General features: G+C 34.3%; 4 protein-coding genes and 1 long non-coding RNA gene across 7 annotated transcripts; 2 read left to right on the forward strand and 3 right to left on the reverse strand.

The window, feature by feature from the left end:
* Positions 1-1,039: 1,039 nt before the first annotated feature.
* Positions 1,040-1,738, reverse strand: LOC108949995. Its single transcript, XR_001974989.2, has 3 exons — positions 1,431-1,738; positions 1,247-1,290; positions 1,040-1,181 (listed from the first exon to the last, which is right to left on the reverse strand). It is a non-coding gene; the product is annotated as an uncharacterized LOC108949995 (long non-coding RNA).
* Positions 1,739-3,577: 1,839 nt separating this feature from the next.
* On the reverse strand, positions 3,578-9,726 carry LOC100181293 (ethanolamine kinase 1). Of its 2 annotated transcripts, none has more exons than XM_002129968.5 (9): positions 9,575-9,726; positions 8,838-8,960; positions 8,378-8,514; positions 7,869-7,997; positions 7,408-7,541; positions 5,871-5,954; positions 5,192-5,346; positions 4,821-4,894; positions 3,578-4,385 (listed from the first exon to the last, which is right to left on the reverse strand). In XM_002129968.5, exons 1-9 carry the CDS (start codon positions 9,701-9,703, stop codon positions 4,325-4,327), a joined length of 1,026 nt encoding a protein of 341 aa, XP_002130004.1. In that variant the 5' UTR covers positions 9,704-9,726; the 3' UTR covers positions 3,578-4,324. The 2 variants fall into 2 exon arrangements, with proteins under 2 accessions (XP_002130004.1, XP_018669883.1); XM_018814338.2 differs by lacking the exon at positions 9,575-9,726 and adding an exon at positions 9,030-9,129.
* Positions 9,727-9,728: 2 nt separating this feature from the next.
* On the reverse strand, positions 9,729-10,855 carry LOC100178938 (biogenesis of lysosome-related organelles complex 1 subunit 2-like). The gene has a single exon (XM_026836910.1). The coding sequence runs from the start codon at positions 10,621-10,623 to the stop codon at positions 10,162-10,164; it is 462 nt and encodes a 153-aa protein (XP_026692711.1). The 5' UTR covers positions 10,624-10,855; the 3' UTR covers positions 9,729-10,161.
* A 2,558-nt stretch (positions 10,856-13,413) lies between these two features.
* On the forward strand, positions 13,414-15,716 carry LOC100176614 (solute carrier family 43 member 3). Of its 2 annotated transcripts, none has more exons than XM_026836972.1 (2): positions 13,414-13,590; positions 13,826-15,716. In XM_026836972.1, the coding sequence occupies exons 1-2, from the start codon at positions 13,429-13,431 to the stop codon at positions 15,287-15,289; spliced, it is 1,626 nt and encodes a 541-aa protein (XP_026692773.1). In that variant the 5' UTR covers positions 13,414-13,428; the 3' UTR covers positions 15,290-15,716. The 2 variants fall into 2 exon arrangements, with proteins under 2 accessions (XP_026692773.1, XP_002130161.1); XM_002130125.4 differs by having other exon boundaries at positions 13,467-13,665; positions 13,826-15,684.
* A 1,921-nt stretch (positions 15,717-17,637) lies between these two features.
* LOC100175016 lies at positions 17,638-19,886 on the forward strand. Its single transcript, XM_002124534.3, has 3 exons — positions 17,638-18,399; positions 18,653-18,797; positions 19,307-19,886. The coding sequence occupies exons 1-3, from the start codon at positions 18,216-18,218 to the stop codon at positions 19,653-19,655; spliced, it is 678 nt and encodes a 225-aa protein (XP_002124570.3). The 5' UTR covers positions 17,638-18,215; the 3' UTR covers positions 19,656-19,886.

A 19,886-nucleotide genomic window follows, 5' to 3' on the forward strand; every position in this document is an offset into this window, starting at 1 on the left:
GCGATGCCATAGAAAACCAAAAGAGAACAGTCAAAAGGCAAACTGGTCGCCATTTTGGGTCCAAAAATAACAGCGGAACATAGGAAAACGTACATTTTCGGTGAATGATGACAATCTTGGATTCAAAATTAGGTTTAAAAGTTTAAAATTGTAAAACAAATCTGATTTTTTAGCTTTATTTTTCAAAAAAAGTTAAAAACTAAAATAACAAGAGGTTGCTTTGTGACATTTTAATTATTTATTAAAGGTAAGTTTATATTGAAAAAACGTTTGAGGAGGTAAAATAACCCATTTTACGTTTTTCCCCAAATAAGAAAAACTTTCGTTTAGACTTTAGACCTATCGCAAAAGTAATCGACTTTGCCCGCTTTTGTACGCACAATGGGCGACAGTTGAAAATGAGTAGAACGCGCAACCGTGATACATTCTTTTTTCTATTAATGTGACCGCCAACTCCATCCCCATTTCGCTCGGTATCCATTGTAAAAGATAGGCGCATAGTAGTTTTAGGAGGTTTTATCTGTTTATTTTAAAAAATACACCAACTATTCAAGTTTAATGGGCCAGTTTAGTTATTTGGTAGATTAACGCTTACATTTTACCATTTATTACAAAATTTAATTATTTAATAAATTTAATTAAAAACCTTTAAAAAACGGTTTGTTAGAAATATACTCATTACAAAATAGTTGTTTTACCCTATAACTTCAATCAAAGTCAAAAAACGAAGAAAAGCTACATAAAACGCCCTCGATTCTATTGACTACAATAGTAGGCCCAAACGGGAACGACCCGCGAAAGAGAGAGAGGTATCACCTCTCTCCTTTGCCGACATTGGAGATACGCGTTCTATTCGTTTTTATTTCTGTGAGTATTTCTATGACTCCGCAGCAATTCACCGGCGTGTATAAGTAATCAAGCGGAACGTCATACACGGCGCATACTTTGTGCACGAAGTGGACCATGAACCCTCATTTCGCAATTACAATTTGTTTCATAAACCCCCCCCCCCCCCAAAAAAAAAAAAAACAGTAAAAGAAACAGTATATATTTATGTATTTTGTTCAATAAGCACAACATTTTATGTGAACTGTGAATATAATGAAATACAATACATGTGTGCAGATTTCTTTCTTGTTAATGGAAATTGCTGTTTTAGTCCCATAAATCAAGCATGTCCTCTGTAATAAAATAAAGTTTCAAAAACACATGAAAAACAAATAAATATCAAAAAAACTCAACCAACCAAGTTGACTTTCGTCGTCGGAAACGTGCACATCTTGCGGTTTTCTGCATGTGGGAAAAATAAGTTAATATGGCTTTGTCCTTATATAAACATGACAACTTGTTTAAAGCTACCGGCTATATGACAATATGTGTTACCGTAAATCGTAGCAACTACTACTCGGGAATATGGGCTTAATACTTACACGTTCCACTTATCAGTCCATTTGAACGACGGTCCTGAGGTTTTAAACACATGGCTCATCGAAAAATCTTCAATTTTTGTGCTGCTGACTTCTTCGAGTTGGAACCCAATTAAACAAAAGAGAAGAATCACACTGAGTTGTTGTTTCATTTTTGATTGTTATTAGTTTAATGATATTCACCTACACTCCTCCAGTAAAGACGGTAAATATAACAAACAGCACTAACGAATTATTTTCTACGAAGCCTATATATATTCTATAACAATTACATAGCCTGCTGCGTGTTGAATTCGCAGCCTCCTTAGTCTTTTGTTTTAAACTATATTTCCGCAACTATCTAAATTATAAACTTCCATGGGCTTTTTATAGCAGTTGTATGTTTTGATTGAAAGAAAATCTGTTTTGATTAACAAGAAATAGTCATGTTTGTTATTGTATGTGGTCGGATAGATTGGTTATTGGTTTATTTTATATCAAACTGTGAGGTACGCAGCGCCAATTATATGTCTTCTCCTGGATTACTAACAATGAACCTATAATCGCCATTATCACGCAAGTAATCGACCTGTGAACCAATAATAAAAACAATCACGCAAGTTATTGACTTCTGCTTGTTTAAAAAATTTGATTAATTGAAAAATTTAAGTAAAAACGTTTAAACAAACAGTTTGTTAATAATGCAGTGGGGTGGGGGAAGACGAGACACCTTTAACACATAAAATCTAAATATCCTTACCGGGTTTTAAACATTTAACAACGGTCTATAGGATTCCTGAGGACACGGTTTTATAATTCTGTGAATGTTCTTTATTTACTAACAAATGAGACGAGAAAATAGAATGAAAAGGTGTCCCATCTCCCTCACCCTACTATATATATATATATATATATATATATAAATTATTTTTCCCTATAACTTAAATTAAAGCAAATAACGAAAAAACTACGCAAACGCCCGGGATTCCATTGACCACAATAGTAAACGGGGCCGAATCGCAAAAGGAAGAGAGAGTGTATACATAGATCATATACACTGGAGCTATGCGCTTTCTAATCTTTTTTTATTTTTATTTCTGTGCTTGCATATACAAAAAATATTTCAAAAAAAGGTGCGTGGTAAGCGATACGCCAATAATAATAAGCGATGCCTATGGCGCTTAATTTAATTATGACGTCACATTTTGCACGTCCAGGATTTGGAAACCAAGCGTCTATGATTATGAATGTATATATACATGTATATATCTGATATATCATTACGAAAATAAACTTATCTTGCTGCAACACAACCGAATTATTCTTTACGCAGCCCATTCTATAATATTTAAATAGATTGTGTGTGAATTCGAAGCCTCCTAGTCTTTTGTTTCAAACATATCCGAACTATCTAAACTAGCATTGGCTGTATGCATAATACTGCATGTGTTTTGATTAAAACTAAATTTTCCTTTAATCCAAACACATTTCAAACGAATTTTCTTTTAATCAAAACACATCCACGGTTGAAAAACATTATTATTGCGTGCTGGTCGGAAAACGACAGTCGTTATAACACGGGCGTCCATACACCTCGTACCAGCTTACGAGTTATATCATGCATGTTACTTTGTGGATAAATATTTTTTGAGGGGATTTTTAATGTATGGCTGATAAATTGGACAACCCATTAGTGACCACTGGTATGGAGAATTGCCGTTAAGTGTCTTGCCCAAGAACACATACGCCCGCTAAGGGTATAAGGATAAGGATACATACGCCCACAATAGTAGCAGCGACGTGCCTTAAATCCGTTACCTCTGGGTTACAGGCAGGCGCACCAACCACTTTGGCACTGCACGGACCATATTATGCATGCAGCTGTTGTGTATGGTCGGATCCATGTGTTATTGATCTGCCAACCGCTTCTTTTGAAATACACTAATTACAGGATGTTATTGTGATTCTAGTTTTACTTGGAAAATGAAATATTTTACGAAGAACTGTCAATCCTTGTGTGGCAGATTTAAGGTAGTCGTTATAACACAATGTTCATAATTTTGTGCCCCTTAACTCAATAATCTTCGCGGCAAGGCAACTTAGTTAAAGTTATAACAAGTTGTTGTGTTTCTAAAACTGGTTTATAAATATGCCTATTCAACTTAAAAATCAGATGCATCAATTAGTTTTATTCTTTATATTCACCATTTGTGTGATACAGATACTTAGAAATGTTAAAATGGTCAAGGCAGAGTATAAAACAATCCGCACGTTCAGGACTTAAACATTAAAAAAAAGTATTTTAAATATTGCATGGGTCGTAATATACACAGTAACTTTAATACCAAAATAGTTTCAAAAAATCAGGTACATAAAATAAAGAAAATAATATTTTGAGTAAAGCGCATGTTTATGTGGCCATAACAATTGCAGGTTATTTAGTGTACACCAAAATTAAAAATTAAATGGACCAGTGTTTTTTCTTAGTCATAATTATAAAATGCATAAAAACAATTTTTTATAAATATTCATTTTAGCAGATTCCATATACAGTTTGGCATATTTTGTAAATTTCACAAAAAAATCAAGCAGAGGTAAAATCCAAAAAAGCGCCAAATATAATAAAGATTTATTTTGTAACTTCTGGTAAAAAAACATCACAAGTACTGTGGTCATTGCTCAAGTTATAAAACTAACTTTTAATGCTGCCAAAAATAAATGAAAAAATATTCAATAAAAGAGGAATGATAGGGCAACCGAATATATGTGTGCGCAATAAATAACATTATCTGCTGGTACATGCACATTATAACACTTACAAATTAAGTTCAAAAAATATTACCTAACTGACTAGAGTAAAGCAGTATCTCAGGTACCAAACATTCCATGTTATAAAAATGTTGCTTGGTTTAGTGCGGCTACAAAGAAAGGAATTCTTGTTTTCTTCTTTTGTATTCGTCCATACGAAGTTTGGAATACCTGCAATATAAAAATGATATAATAATAATAACTTTATATGTCTCTTTCATTACGGTAGTAAAGATTTGAAAAATATTTTAAAAGAAAAGGTGGGATGTAGCGACAAAACAACAGTTGTTAAAACACGCTAACAGTTATAAACAGATTTACATTTAGTTGGAAGAAAATAAACATGGTCGCTACACCTAGCAGACAAACGAGCCAGTTATGTTTAATTAGTATCAAGTTAAAGACATTTGAATAAATGGGAATAAATGCAAGGTACTATCGTATTCTGGCATGTTAGAAACTATAAAAAGCTATATAATTTATATTTCAGCAGTTTTATTTCATACACCTCGTGCCTACTTACGATTTACAAATTATGTACATCTGTGCATTATTGTGTTTTTTAAGGCTTTCAGTTATACCAACTTACAGGAAATTTTTACTTACCCTTTATAGTCAAAGTCAATCTTGGAATATTTTGCCTGCACTAATGCCCATATAGACCAGAACAAATGACTTGCCTAAATAGTTTTGCAAGTTAGTTTGGAAAGATGTCACCAGCATAAAATACAGTTAGTTGTACAAATTTAATGCATACATTGATATATAAATTTTATTGTAAAAACTTAGCAGTTTAAGACATACACAATGACAACATATTAAGAAAGGCCACTGAAAAATGATGTGTATCATATTGTGCTGATGGAATAGAAAAAATGATATTGTGCACACCATCGGTTGCACACCTGCTTACTATTTACCAAGTATATGTAATTTGGAGTAGTCGAGTAATTTAATTAAAACATTAAGTAACTCACCAGTGCAAATTTATTTGCCTGCTTATAAAGTCGTTCAACATCATTATCTGGAACGTCTGTCAAAGCCACATCTCTAAAGCATGCGAGGTAGTTACGTAACCATTTCAACTGGAAGTCACGGTCAGGGTACAAACTGTAATCCACTTCCTCAACGCCTGTTTAAAAATAAGCTTGAAAGCTGCCCTGTAGCAAGAGGGAACACTGTCTCAAATTAAGGCAAAACGAAAAAAAGGGAACACTGTCCCAAATTAAGGCGAAACAAAAAACAAGATGAGGTACTCTGGCACTGTGACGATGCAGAAAAATCCAGAACTGTATTATAGAGTATGGAGAGTACAGCTTAGATGTTTCTAGAAGCTATTGTTTAGGGTTTAATTTAATTCTAATTATATAGAAAAGTAGAGTGGGGTAAAGATGGCCAGATGGGTTTTATTTCCTTTTTTTCGTTTCATTTGGTGGAAAACAAAGATAACAGAACTATATGTTACTAAATCATATATGTTGATTTCTAACTGTTTGAGGTTTCTAAAATGTCCAAGGACCCTTAAAGAGTCAGAAATACTTGTATTTTTTAGATTAATGAAAGTGAAACACACCAACTTTTTAACCAAATATTTTTACTCAGGTCTGCGGTTTCTTTCGTTAAATTTTCAAGTATTTGCAAAAGGATTTAACTTACCCGCAAACTCACAAAAGTGGTTACCAATATCTGCAGCTTGGTAGTTCACACCAGCATATTCATAATCAATGAAGCTTACTTTTTCTGTGAGATGAATAAAGACACTTATTTATCCACATATGACAATGATGGTCGTTATAGTAGCAGTGTCTTATTTCATACTCCTCGTACCTTTCTATGACATACCACGCCGGTAACTTGTGGATTATATAGTTTTTTTTACTTTCACAACTTTGCATGCCCATAATGGCAACAGCATTAAACGGGTATAGACTTGGTTACTATATAAGGGCATAATACCAACATCACTAAATAGAACAATATAAGGATATATATTCTACCTTAGCCTTATATCGTTTTTGAACACGTTAGTGGTCATATAGATCCTTTTTCGTCGAACAGTTGTTCTTGGCTTTGTTGTTGTTGTTGCTGATAGGGCGATTATTTTCCGCACTTATCCTAATTCTTAATTCTAGCATTTTTCTTTAATTTCTTGATTGAAATCAAATCGTAATATATATTTATAATTTTTAGACTGAATTTTCAGATTTAAAACCGCAAGATGAGCGATTAATTAACGATTACTTTCCTCACGCACTTTACATAGCGGAAACACTGTCTGGAGTTTGGCGGGAAACGACGGCACGTGTCGTATCCACACAACGATTCACGACTGAATCAAACTATTAGCATTTAAGTGGGGACGCATTAAATGCACTACTCTTATACCGTATTATCATTAATCGTAATTGAAACATTATTTTTAATTCAACATCATATGATTAATATTAAATTCTAACATTACCTAATTACTGCGTGATTACGGTTTGTCAAAATTCATAAAAACAAACGTTTTTAAGCGACGACAACGTTAACTAGTGTAAGTTTACAGTAGTATAGGAGTTGTACAAAGCGTATTTACACATATTCTTTACCAATCACTCAATCCTCATACGTCATAAGTTTCATTAGTTATAAATAATACATGTATAAATACATTCTGCCTACTGCTCCACAGTCACCAATGGCGACTAGAACCCGTTTTGTTGGTTACTTCAGATTTGTTTTTGATCGAGCCCAGTCGACCGTTGTAGTAAAAGGATTAACTAATATAGCAGGGTGGGGGTAGATGGGACACCTTTTCATTTTGTTTTCTCTTTTCATTTGGTATAGTAAACAAAGAACATTTAATGAATTATAAAACCGTATCTTCTGACTTTCACAGACCGTTGTTAATTGTTTAAAACACGATCAGGCTATTTGGATAATATGTGCTAAAGGTGTCCCATCTTCCCCGACTCTACTGTCTTATGCTAATTAGTTTAAAACGTGTTCATTCATTAGATCTGTGATCTCTTGTATTTAATGATGTTGCAACCATTAACCCATTAAAAGACTACAAACAGTACAATGAATGGCAATTAAGTAAGCCTATGTTAAAAAAAAATATAATTAGTAAATTACCCATTTGTAAAAACTAATCATTTGTATTTTAACAGCAATTTTATAAGACCAATGACCAAGTATATGATATTACCTTGATCTTTATTGTAAATGATGTTGTGTAGCAATAAGTCATTGTGTGTAAACACAAGTGGTGAATGCAGTGCATTCAATAGTTCCTCCAATTGTTCCACCTCAGAGTACATCATGGTCTTCAACTTAAGATCACTGGTAAGAGAAAGTCTTATTAAAGAAACAAAGGACATCAGTTTCTCTTTTACAAGTTGAGTCATACATTGCTTACACATTTCACTCTTGAAAATAGCTTAGATGTGGTTTATTGGAAATGTGCTACCTTCGACCAAAATACTATTTCCCCTGATGTGCCTTAAAGACTCATATAAAATGGAAACAGAAGGTCTAGTAGTACATTTTTCACAGTTTACATACAAAGATAGTTGAATAAATCCACTTTAACTTAAAAAATGACATTTATTTATTTACATTAGATTATAAAATTACAGGTTACAAATGCATCGCATGTATAGAATTTACCTGTTTTCCGTTTCTCCAAAGACTATTTTTAAAAACTTTCTACACAGCTTAAAAGTTTGAGGTTCAGATGCTCGATCAGCAGCAGATAGAGGGATCTTGTGCATTTTCGCCATTTCTTTACCAACTAACCTAAGTAAACAAGTGTTAATAACTGATAAATATTAATTGGGCCTATTGCAACATCCTCGTATTTAATTTTTCAGAATAAAATAAAACATCATTTGATAAAATTATCAATTTCTTGGTGTGCAATTTCCCAGTTGCTTCCAAATATTTTAAACTTTATAGGCTAATAATAACATTGTCTGGCGCCGTGGCAAAGTGGTTAGCCTGCCTGCCTGTAACCCTTAGGTAATGGGTTCAAGGCTCGTCGCTGCTACCATTGTGGGGGTATGTGTCCTTGGGAAAACACCAAAAAGTAGGTAGTCACATACATGATAACTTGTAAGCTTCTAATTGATTAAGACAATTTGAACTTCCTAATTTCTACCCTAGTTTGAAGTATATACCTGAATACTGTTTCTTGCCTGACACTTTCTGTAGTCAACGTCACACCTTTAATAAATTGATAGGCCAATCCATTGTTAAATATGCAATATAGAATAGGGGCACAGTTGTGTTCATGAAGAATCTCAAAATTTTCGACCTTGCAAAAAAAAGTTATAGGCAAATCAAATTTTGACCAAAAAAAGGAGTATCGTATGCATGTTGTTGTATATGTTATATATGCATATTTGCCTATCTGCTTAAACAACCTTATCACTAACAAGACAAAAGGTCTTACAACAAACATTTTTAGCAAGAGCAAGAACACAACTTTAATAAAAATTACTGCCATTTTATAGGTTTAAATAAATAACAGTATAAATTAATATGTTATATATAATTGTTAAAAACTAGTTTTTTGAAGTTAACTTTGTAAAAATGTTAAATGCCAAACATGCCAAAAATCTTAACTATATAATTTACCTCTGCTTTACGATCTAAGAAAATTTCTGTACCGTTTCCATTGATACGGACCAAGACTGTGTCGTCTTTATTCTCCAAATGATGGAATCCAAACATCTTGTTTGTAATGCCATTGCTAAATACCTGTTAAGAAAGTTAAATTACTGAAATAGGTAAAAGCTAATAACACAAACAAATATGTAACTGGCTTACTTTATCCTCGAGTGGCCAGAAAATGACGCTCGTTATATCACAATTGTTCTGTTTCATACACCTGTGCCAGAGTTGGGCCACCATGTATTTTACTTTGTGGGTAATTACTAATTAGTATTTTGGATAATTTTATGTATGGCTGATAATTTGAACAACTTATTAGTGACCACTAGGAGCAATTGCCGTAAAGTGTTTTGCCCAGGGACACATACACAATGATAGCCGCAACAAGCCTTGAACCCAAAATTACATTATTTGAAACATTTATCAAAAATCAGTAAATGTCAATGTCAAATCTAAACTAATCTTAAAAAGTTAATATCAATGTTTTATAAAGCTTTGACCTATTGCAAAGCATACTAGGAAAAAAGCATCGATAAAACTGTTTTGTTATATATTATACGTATTATATTATTTATATACTTCTCATTTAAACATTGTGAAGCTTAAAAAATAGAAATAACAAGTTTAAGCACAGTTTCCATTACAAATCAATAATAATTAAACAAACTATACAATGGTAAAGCTTAATATTGTATACCAACTTTTAAAGTAATGTTTTCAATGTCCCATTCTGGCCGTACAAGTTTTAAAATTTTGAACGCTCCGTCGGTTGCATTTTCTGTGTCCACAATTGTGTTAACTTTTAAAACAGGATTCTGTATTCTACTCATAATTTAAACAATTTCTGCCCTTTAACATCAAGTAACAAATGTTTAAGAGAGCAATCAAAATTGCAATGACATAAAATAAGAAAATTATATATATATATATATATAAATAAAATTTAGAAACCCCTTTTTTGGGGAAATTTATATATCGAAAATTGTTTTAATCATAAATGGTAACAATCAGCCACGAATTACAATTCACTTTAAAAACAATAGTTTTGGAACTAAATTTTGGAAAAATGTTGATTATCGATTGGCTGTCAACCGTTTTTTCTGCAAAATCACAGAAATCATGCTAAATTTTTGATAAAACCCATTATTTTTTAGGTAATTCTTTAAAAACCTAACTTGCAATCATAATTATCAAATTAAGAAAAAGTGTATGATTATATGTATACATATTATAATGCATTGCAAAAATATAAAGAAAAATTAATCAAAATGAAATAAAACAAAACAATTTATTGAGCCAGTTTTTGTGCTCTTTTAAACCTTTCCTCCAGGCGTTTGGAATATGCATCAAGTTTGTATGCTGCTTGCTCCAAAGTTAGTATGCTCTGTTCAATGTTTTCAATCTGCTCTAGATAAGGTTGAAGGTCCGAAAACTTTTGGTTAATCTCGTGAAGTGAATCGCCAACTGTACGTGCGGTGTGGTGCATCTCATCATACCTAACAGTTGTTGCTTTGTTCATATTTTCAAGTAAAATGTAATCCTGAATTGTGTTTTCCACCTCACCATTTAAGTACAGGGACATTTTCTGAAACATTTCAGAGCAAAGAAGTTGCAAATGGTCGTTCTCTTCATCTGAGGCATGTTGGGGTAATTCTACATTAGATTCGCGGTTTGTTTCATTTTTGTCAGTATGTGAAGTATTTTCAGCACTAGTAGGCAATTCTTCTGTAGCTTCTATAGCTTGATCCATAATGCAAAAAAGTCCCAAGGTTTTTACTATATATTAGCTATTTTTTCACTTTTGTTTTTAACACATGGGGCTACACAAAGAAGACGGTACACTTTTTCCCCTAGAAGGCGATGACAAATTCTTTCTCTATTCTATGGGGAGCAGTTAGTTTCACGGTTTATACACATAAGATTTAAACCGCTAAATCCTAAACCATAACCCCAAACTCGTGCTAATCAAACAAAAAAAAACTTAAAAAAAAAAAAAAGTACTCCACTGTGGGGGACTCGAACCCGGTAAAAATGTTTTATGAATTTAGAAAGGTATTATTATTATCTAATTAATTTGTTTTACACTTATTAACACTCTGTAGTGTTGTTTTGTGTGTTTTTTCTTATTTTTTAATTTAAATAATTACCGACACCTAGCGGAAAAAGTGTACCGTCTTCTTTGCATAGTCCCATGTGTTTTTAACAACTTATCAACAGAACTGTGACAATGGTAATAAATTGCAAAGAACAGCAACATGCTAAGCATACCAATAAAACTAAATATTGGGATTTCGATAAATCATATATGCAAAGGTTCTCACTTTCCCAGGATTCTTGTTTGTATGAATCTCACCATTGGATTGCAATTTAGCGCAATGCCATCTGTAGAAATTACACCAAAATTGGCGGTGGCTATTCCCTCCGTAAAGAGATAGGATCATCACTCATCAGTATTAATATGCGCATATACAATGAAAAATAAGCAGTGCTGCTTGCCAACGTTTAGCTTGTTGTATATATTATATATGGACCAGTACGAAAAACGAATTATATTTCCAGGCTGCAGTGCGGAAATTTGGCACAAGTGTAATGGGCCTAATGGCTCTATGGCAAGTTAGAAGTTATCCAACAGAGAGGGCGTTCGTGTCGAAACTTAACTTTGAAAATGCGCAAAAACATATTTAATGTCACAGTAGTGATATATTACGTAGGTTACCGGTTACTGCATATTAGAGTTGACTGACTATCCTGTTTTGGTATCTGAAGAAATGACGGTAGTTCCCCAAAAAGCGAAACCTGAAAAATATATTTTATTGAGCACGTAAATGGTCATATAGAGTCATGGCGCTATATGTACAGATCTGTTTTCGTCAAACAGTGGTTGGGCACGTTAGTAGCAATATGGATCTATTTTTTGTCAAACAGTGTTGATCTTGTTGTTTTTTGCGCGACTTATCTAAACTCTTGATTCTAACATTTATTGTAATAATCTCTTTAGTGAAATCATATCCTAATATGCGGTATGTAGTAGGATAGTTTATATAAAGGAGTTGTATTATTAAACCATGGTAGTAGGGTGCTCCTGTCCAGTAGTCACTAATGAGTTGTCCAAGTTATAAACCATATTAAAGCAAAACATAAACAAAGTTTAAAAGTGTGGTAACGTGCAAGCACACGAGGACATATGTGTCTGAGTGGAATGTGGTATCGCGGCACCGATCGCATGAAATAAGTAAACGGACTTTTGGGTGTTTAGGTAATGGGCCAAAGCTGGTCTGAATCCCAGTTTTTTTTACTAGGACCTCACCCACAAAAAGTAATAAAAATACCAGCTGTGTTATTTTGGCCACTAATTGACGGCCGAACCCAATTGAGTTTATAGATATCTAAACTTTGGTGATAACTTTAGATCTTATGCCCATTTAACAGCAGTAATCGCCTTTGCCACTTGCTTTGTTGGACCGTGAGAATGCTTTCAAATAATACTGATATACCAATTTATTTTGTTTATCATGATTACCCGTAAACGAAGATTTAAAGGTATACCAACTTGTGTAAAAGTATACTAACCCTGCTTATATCTTTAAATGAGGCGCACTAAACGTATTATTGTGTTGGCAACAATATTATTATCAACTCAGATGAACTGAAAAGCTTCGCCTTGTAAAAAACACGCCCAAGAAGAAAAACATGTTTACGAACCTATATTTCCTCGTTTAAATCGCGATAGAGCTTGTATGTATTCATTGCTTAAAACAACTTTGTATTGTATGTTCTAGTATGCTACAAGTCATTTTAAAAACTTTTGGATGAAAATAAATTATTATTAAACTTCCAATTATAGAAACCTTGGTGCAATGCGGCTATCCAACGCCGTGCAATTTTTTTATGGTATATAAGCAGAAGGGGGTTAAAATTTGTAGCACTATAAACGCCGTAGAGAGTACTAAGGTTTCTATTACCCTTTTTGCATGGTCACCTTTATGCGCATATTAACACGCATAACGTCATAAGTGTGTCATCTGCTGTAGAAGGTGGTTGTTACTCGCATTATGCGAGTAATGAAAAGTATTGTAGAAGTACAGTTTCACTTTTAAGAGATTAATCTTTTTCGGGTATTATTATTACAGATTTTAGTTCGTAATAGCACTATAAAGCATCAGAACTTATTTTAATTAGATTTAACAATATTATGCTAAATTATAGGCTAACTCAACGTTGATACGCGCATAAACCAATGACCATGCAAAATAACGCGGTTAGCGAGTTATCAAATGACGAGTTAATGCGAATCGCTATTCGCATTAACTTTTTACCATGCAAAAAGGATATATTTCAACGGTCGACTAGTTCATTGTTTACAACTACGGTTGATTCATTTTACTTATTTGGGTAGAAAGAAGGGCGTATCGATACTCGTAAACATCAAGTTGTTATTGTGTCTTATAAATTGAAAAAGTGAAAAATATTAGTTCATACAGGGTCAAAATATATTATTTTCGACCCAAGTTGTTCTAAATGTGCGAGGTGTTTATCAGAGCAATCAGGTTTAGTTATGCTCAACCCCAACTTACCATATGTTGACAGTATTTTTAATCTCATTTTTAGGAGGAAAGAAAGTAGTTTCTGTTTTTACGGGCGCAAAACCAAACTAGGATTTACAATCACTCTCCAGTTCACACGGATTCTTTCTATTTTTTCTCTGCGCAAAACAAAGGTTTGTAAAAGATAAACGGCCGAAAACTGAAACCCCACGGCCAGTTTAAAGTGCCTTCACACAGAAGAAGTGCAGGTCAGTTGCTTTACGGTAAATAACAGCAGGATATATAAGCAATAGTTCTTCTCAGTCAAATCAGTCAATCACCAACGATGTTATTGTACTATTTATAAATCAAACGCCGCTTCTTTGGGCTGGTTTTAGCTCTCGTAGTAATCACTTACTTGTTTCTTAGGTTTTTAAAGTCATGAGACTGCAGCATATAGCAAGTATTCTGAACGGTTGCTTAGAATGTATTTTATTTGGCGGCGTCATTTTCGGTTGGCCTTCTCTGGAATATATTTTAAAACATGAAGGATATTTCACCTGCTTATGTGAAAAGAACTCCACTCTGTCGGAAGCAACAACCGAACAATGTGACGAAAGTTACAAAATGTTTAATTTGGTTTTTACGATAGCGCTTGCCCTATCTCAAACCATTTTACCTTTCGGCGGATACGTGTTTGATCGATTTGGTACGTGGACACATCGCGGGGTTGCTGTCCTCTTACTTACAGCGGCCGCTACCTGCCTTGCTTTGTCGACCGTGGATACATCTATCTTACTCTTCCCATCAATGCTTGTATTCGCCATCAGTGGATTCAGCGTTTTAATGTCCAATATTCAGCTCGGAAACTTAGCAGGCAAAGCGCGGGCATCAATCATCACATTACTGAACGGTTCTTTTGATTCTGGGACATTTGTGTTTCTTATGTTTAAGATAGCTCATGATTTAGGTCTAGATTGGAAACTAATGGCAAAGGCATATGCGGTGTTTACTATCCTCCCGTGGATTTCAACCTTTATTCTAATGCCAAGGAAACGGTTTGCAAGCCCATCAAATACCAACGATTCTGACATTCCCGCATACGGCGTTTTTGAAATCAAGACTTTCCTCAAAGAAATATTTCAATCAAAACCAAGAGTTGCGAATCAAGCCGAAGACGGTAATGAAGAAACTAACAAATTCGAACAAAAACTGGCGACGAAAATCGATCAAGTTTCAGAAGAGGCTGTTCGGGACACATCGGAAATAAGTTTAAAACAATGTTTAAAGTCGCCCATGTTTTGGTCAGGGCAATTCTACTTTTGCCTTCTTAACCTACGAATTATATTTTTCCTCGGGAGTTTTTCAACTTGGCTTGCAAGTTTTCAAAGCGATGCAAACGTCAGTAGACTGACTGACATATTCAGCATTCTTCTTGTACTTGCAATATTCGTTTCCCCTGCGAACGGCTTAATCACGGATGGTACAGTTTACTTTTCTGAAAAACGAGGCTGCAGTAAACTCAAATCAACTTGGAACGGTTTATTCGCTTCAACTTTCGCCACAAGCTTGCTGGCTGTTTTATTTTCAATCACAGTTGCCTTTAAACAGACGTATGCATCATTTGTTCTTTTGGTCATCACGCGATCGTTCGTTTATGCAAGTAATACAGCGTTCGTGTCAATTGCTTTTCCATCCGGACATTTTGGCAAGCTATATGGCATCAACAACTTAATCGCTGGGATATCCGGTTTTCTGCAATATGGACTTTTTTCTATCGGTATCGCAGTAGACCGAAATTTCAGAATTACTAATTTTGTCATGATCCTCATGTCCGCTTGTACTTTTGTACATTCTGTTATGGTGTACAGAAAGTCTCGTAAAACTCCATAACAACACATGTGCTGCCAAATACCATCGAATGAAATGTACTTTGCACCTAAGGCAGAGTTACTGAGATGAGTTGTGTTTTATGTTTTACTGTTTTACTGTTTTTAAAATCCTTGTTTATTTTATCGATTTTTGTGATACATTTTGATGTTTTTATGACAAGTCAACCGACTGTATGAATAAAAATAAAAAAGAACCATTAAAATTTACTTTTATCGTTAAGGCACATATACTGGTTTAAAAAGACAACGGGCGTTTTGTGCCGTCGCAGAACTTTAGATCTTTAGCACTACAAGCGGATGCTTTTTTAATCCATCATTATACGTGGGTGGCGCACGAGAGGCAAATCTTTGTCTTGCAAATTCAGGTCGGGCAGTATATGGCAAAATATATGACTATGTCAAATGACATATTAAGGGCGGGTATACGTAATACAATTGCGGTTTGGTGTCTTTTTTATGCCAAAACAAATAGCGTGCCCCTGTTTCTGGTATCTCTGCACCGCAATGACGTTATAGACCCTTGTTGTCAATTGAATAATCTGGATTAGGCCACCGAAAGCGGATTAACGGTTGCCAAATATTTGTAAATGTAATGTTTGTCAACAAAGGTGTTGTGCAGTGTTTGCATTGTGAAGCAGACAGCCAGAGGCATACACTTACTTGCCAAAGAACGAAGCAGATTTTATTGATTTTGTTTTACTATTCCGTTAAAAGTGAATGAAGGGTACATGTACTGTTCTGCCGTTTTGTCTTCTTGTTTTCCATAGCACAGTCAAATTAAATCTATTGTAAACAATATGCCAATAGGAGTGTCATATATTAAATTTGCTGCATGTATTTATAAGTGCTGGGAGATGCGAACATATAATTTTAGTTGACGCAATCAATATGCCTAAAACGCAGACATCCGCATTCATAAAAAATAATTATATTTAGTGCGATATACTGTCAGATGCACTATACTGCTCCTATAAAAGTGTTAACTATAGTATGGATTCTCGTAATGAACCAAATCCTCTTACTTACACAAAGGTATACCACTCATATATATGTAAGCCGTGACGTTAAATGAGATAAGAACCGGAAAATCGTGACCTTGATAAACTACCGCCAACTATTGTGATACAAGTAAATGGTGTCAAAATTTACCGGCTCATAACACGACTTACACGAGTTTCGTCTCACCGCATTTCGATTAAAATCAAGACAATTGACTAAGTCATGGCCTTATCAGTATACGTTGTATTATAAGGTCATATTGGGAGTATTACGTATACACACATGGCACACTAAGAACGTAAACATGACCCAAATCCGTAGAAAAAAAAATCCTAATTGCTAACTTCTTTAGCTTTTGTGATATACTCAAAACAAATATTAAAGTTAGAATTGAAATTATCCAACGCGGTTAAATATTGTATAGGATAGGGAAGACGGAACACGTTTAGCACATAATATCCAAATATCATATAATTGTGTGTAATAAAGAACTAACAGCGGTTCGTCAGAGTGGTAAGAATACAGTTTATAATTCGTTCTTTGTTTACTACCAAGTGGGACAAGAAAATAGAATGTTAAGGTGTTCCATCTTCCCCCACCATACTATCATAAAAATAAATACGTAAACGATGTTACAAGTTCGAAAAACAGCGAGCCTTGCAGGAAACTGACAAGTCAATGACATCGAAAATTTAAAGCCGACATTTCATGTTCAAAACTCGAAGTCGAAATGCCTTAACTAAATTCCAAACAACATTTTCTCATGGCATTTCCGGCAGAATTGCACTTGTTAACTTATCTAGTCAGTTTTAAGTTTAAATTTCTAATTTTCAACTTGTCAATTTTAGTTTGAGTTTTTAATTTCCGGAATTTTAAATCTGAATGCCAAATATGTTTATATTTGCAACATACGCGTGTGGAGAATCTTCAAATTCAAACAGGTTCACTTTAAATTCCTATAGGAACGCCCCTCTAAAAAATTCAAAACCCGAACTCCGCAAAAACCACCCCACGCAATTAAAATTTGTCGGAAAACAAAACGAAAAATCGTCCACATTGTATCGTAGGTTTTCAGGAAATAAACAACGTGTTTTGACTGCAAACGTCGGTATACACGGCGTGGTAATTATCGCGTTTTGGTAAACGCAGCGATATGGGTGTGATCACTAACGCCCAGACACCAACGAACAAATGTTGTTGTATGTAATGATGTTCTGTGAAATATGAAAAACAACGAACAGTATAATGTAACAAAACAGGGTAGTGGAAGTTGGGACACTTTTCATTCTATTTGCTCGACCCATTTGGTGGTAAACAAAGAACATGCAATACATTATAAAACCGTATTCTCTGCACGACTGCCCTAGACCGTTGTTGTTAATTTTTTAAAACCAGTCAGGATATTTCGGTAATATGTGATAAAAGTGTCCCATCTTACCCCACGGTACTATATGTAATCAAATTACATAGCCGAAAAAAAAATTCATATTTAATCTAAGCACATGTATATGAATACTGCTTTGTATTTTACGCATGCCTATCTACACCTAAACCAATCTAAACATTCCTTAGTATTAATCAGCCGATTTTTTCAAGCAAACTTTTTTTAAACGTAAGAAAACATCTTTGTTTAAACCTGCTTACAAATTTGATCTTATTTTTATACCTTTACAAAGCTATGCTTTGACCAAGAACTTTTAAAGCTGTCTTATAATAAAGACCGCAATTTAAATTACGTATAAACAATGACGTAATTTGGTGCTACCAACCGCCGAAAAAAACGGGTTTTATGAATTCGCTTTTTTGTTCAGGCTGATTGCAGATGCTTTTTTTAATTTTCTTCAACGATTTATAAACCAAGTTCGGATAAATTCGATCACATCTTCCAAATTTGGTGCGGCAAGTTTTTAGGTTTTACAGTTTTTAAAATGAAAGACAAAATTTTCTGTGCTTTTGCGTTCGCTTACAGTTTAATATTAAGCAAGATTGCCAGTTGTGTATATGTTCCAACCCTTGACAGTTTACCACTTCCTTCAAGTCGTCGAATAGGCTCCTCACGTCATATGCTGATAGCAAGCATAACTAAAGGAGCCGTATCTTTACAAGTTGGACGTAAGATACTAATTTTAATTCACAAAATTTACTAGATATTGTATGCCAATTGGCGGACGTAGTAATGCATTTCTAAATAACTTCAACTAATTCTGACTGCATGCTAGCAGACGTATAGTTTAATAAAATCCTCAAGCAAAAAAGACGTTTCTATAGATATATATAGAAGTATCATATAAAAAAACTAAAGGGTAATTTAAGTACGTACTGTACATTACCAGTAATTTAAAAGTTTTATTATTTTTGTTTCCAGCGGAATCATTTCATCAACTGTCCGACAACTCCACGGTTTGCCAGTATAAGAGGAATTACTACGCACATGGGATGCGTTGGATTGACAACAGAAGTTGCAGACTTTGCGTTTGCTTTGCTCCACAATTTATTGCTTGTGCTAAAATGTAAGATACTTTTTATGAAAAGAATAGCATTTAAAATGTTAAGTAAAAAATGTATTACAGCATATATACGTTCAGTATCTGTTTTGTAGGGTAGTGGTTTGTAATAGGTTCGGATAAAACACCCGGGGTTTCCAATTTCGGGGTGCTGGCCAAATAGATCTATAGCTATCACTGTGTAATAAGCTAAGGTGATGGACGAACAACAATTACCTTTGGGGTGTAATAGTAATACACGATTATCGGTTACGCTGCTGCGTATGAAATTATACAGCAGGGTGGGAAAACATGGAAAAATGTTCATTCTGTTTTTTCTCCCACTTGGTAGTAATCAAAGGACATTTAAATACGTATAAAACCGTATTCTCATGACTCCTATAGATCGTTGTTGATTGTTTATAACACAATCAGGATATTTGGATATTTTGTGCTAAAGGTGACCATTCTTACTTCACAGTACTATATATAAAGAATTATATATTCGGGCACTTAGTTCATGCCATGTTATTTAGAACACTGGAGCCCACACATATTCCAGAGAATTGTGTCACTGATCCGACTGGGAGCAGAAGCCGAGCACCTCTCCTGGGTTCATGCATTGTACCCTTGATTGAAAGAAGCTCTTCTCTGAGACGTCCTATTCCGTGCAGAGATTGGGAATTTCAGCGATCTCTTGCGGGAAAGCAATGGTCTCCTTCCCGCGACGATCCAGAAAATTTCGCGATCGCTTCAAGCGCTAAACGTAGCAATGCAAAACGGAGGGCAAGAAAAATCACTGTGAAAGAAATGGCCAACTGGCTCTTGCTAGTTGCGAACCAAACTCGGTTTGGCGGGCCAACGATTCATTTTATTCAGGAATGATTTACTTTTTAATAAAATGTTACGAAATTCAAAACATGTGTTTTGAACACTTTTTTTCTGTGTAATATGTGTGTTTAATTGTATGTTCAACTATACACGAAGAGCTCTTTTTATATTTAATTTGTTTATAAAAGAACCATTTGAGTTTGGTCCTATACATTCAACCCTGTACCTTCTATATTCCTGTGGAAACGAGTATTTTTGTAATAAAAGGTCGAAAACAAAGATTAA

The sequence above is a fragment of the Ciona intestinalis genome, chromosome 12 (genome assembly GCF_000224145.3).
Source record: "Ciona intestinalis chromosome 12, KH, whole genome shotgun sequence".
NCBI lineage: Eukaryota > Metazoa > Chordata > Ascidiacea > Phlebobranchia > Cionidae > Ciona > Ciona intestinalis.

Bases quoted from the DNA above. Each gene is read 5' to 3' on its own strand.
- LOC100181293 (XM_002129968.5), bottom strand. From the start codon at position 9,703: ATGAGTAGAATACAGAATCCTGTTTTAAAAGTTAACACAATTGTGGAC. The intron at 8,515-8,837 runs GTAAATTATATA...TTTTTTTGCAAG, and splicing joins TCTTAGATCGTAAAGCAGAG to GTCGAAAATTTTGAGATTCT. The intron at 4,386-4,820 runs GTAAGTAAAAAT...TTTATATTGCAG, and splicing joins ATTGACTTTGACTATAAAGG to GTATTCCAAACTTCGTATGG.
- LOC100178938 (XM_026836910.1), bottom strand. From the start codon at position 10,623: ATGGATCAAGCTATAGAAGCTACAGAAGAATTGCCTACTAGTGCTGAA.
- LOC100176614 (XM_026836972.1), top strand. From the start codon at position 13,429: ATGCTCAACCCCAACTTACCATATGTTGACAGTATTTTTAATCTCATT. The intron at 13,591-13,825 runs GTTTGTAAAAGA...CTTGTTTCTTAG, and splicing joins TTTCTCTGCGCAAAACAAAG to GTTTTTAAAGTCATGAGACT.
- LOC100175016 (XM_002124534.3), top strand. From the start codon at position 18,216: ATGAAAGACAAAATTTTCTGTGCTTTTGCGTTCGCTTACAGTTTAATA. The intron at 18,400-18,652 runs GTAAGATACTAA...TTTTGTTTCCAG, and splicing joins CGTATCTTTACAAGTTGGAC to CGGAATCATTTCATCAACTG. The intron at 18,798-19,306 runs GTAAGATACTTT...CATGTTATTTAG, and splicing joins TTTATTGCTTGTGCTAAAAT to AACACTGGAGCCCACACATA.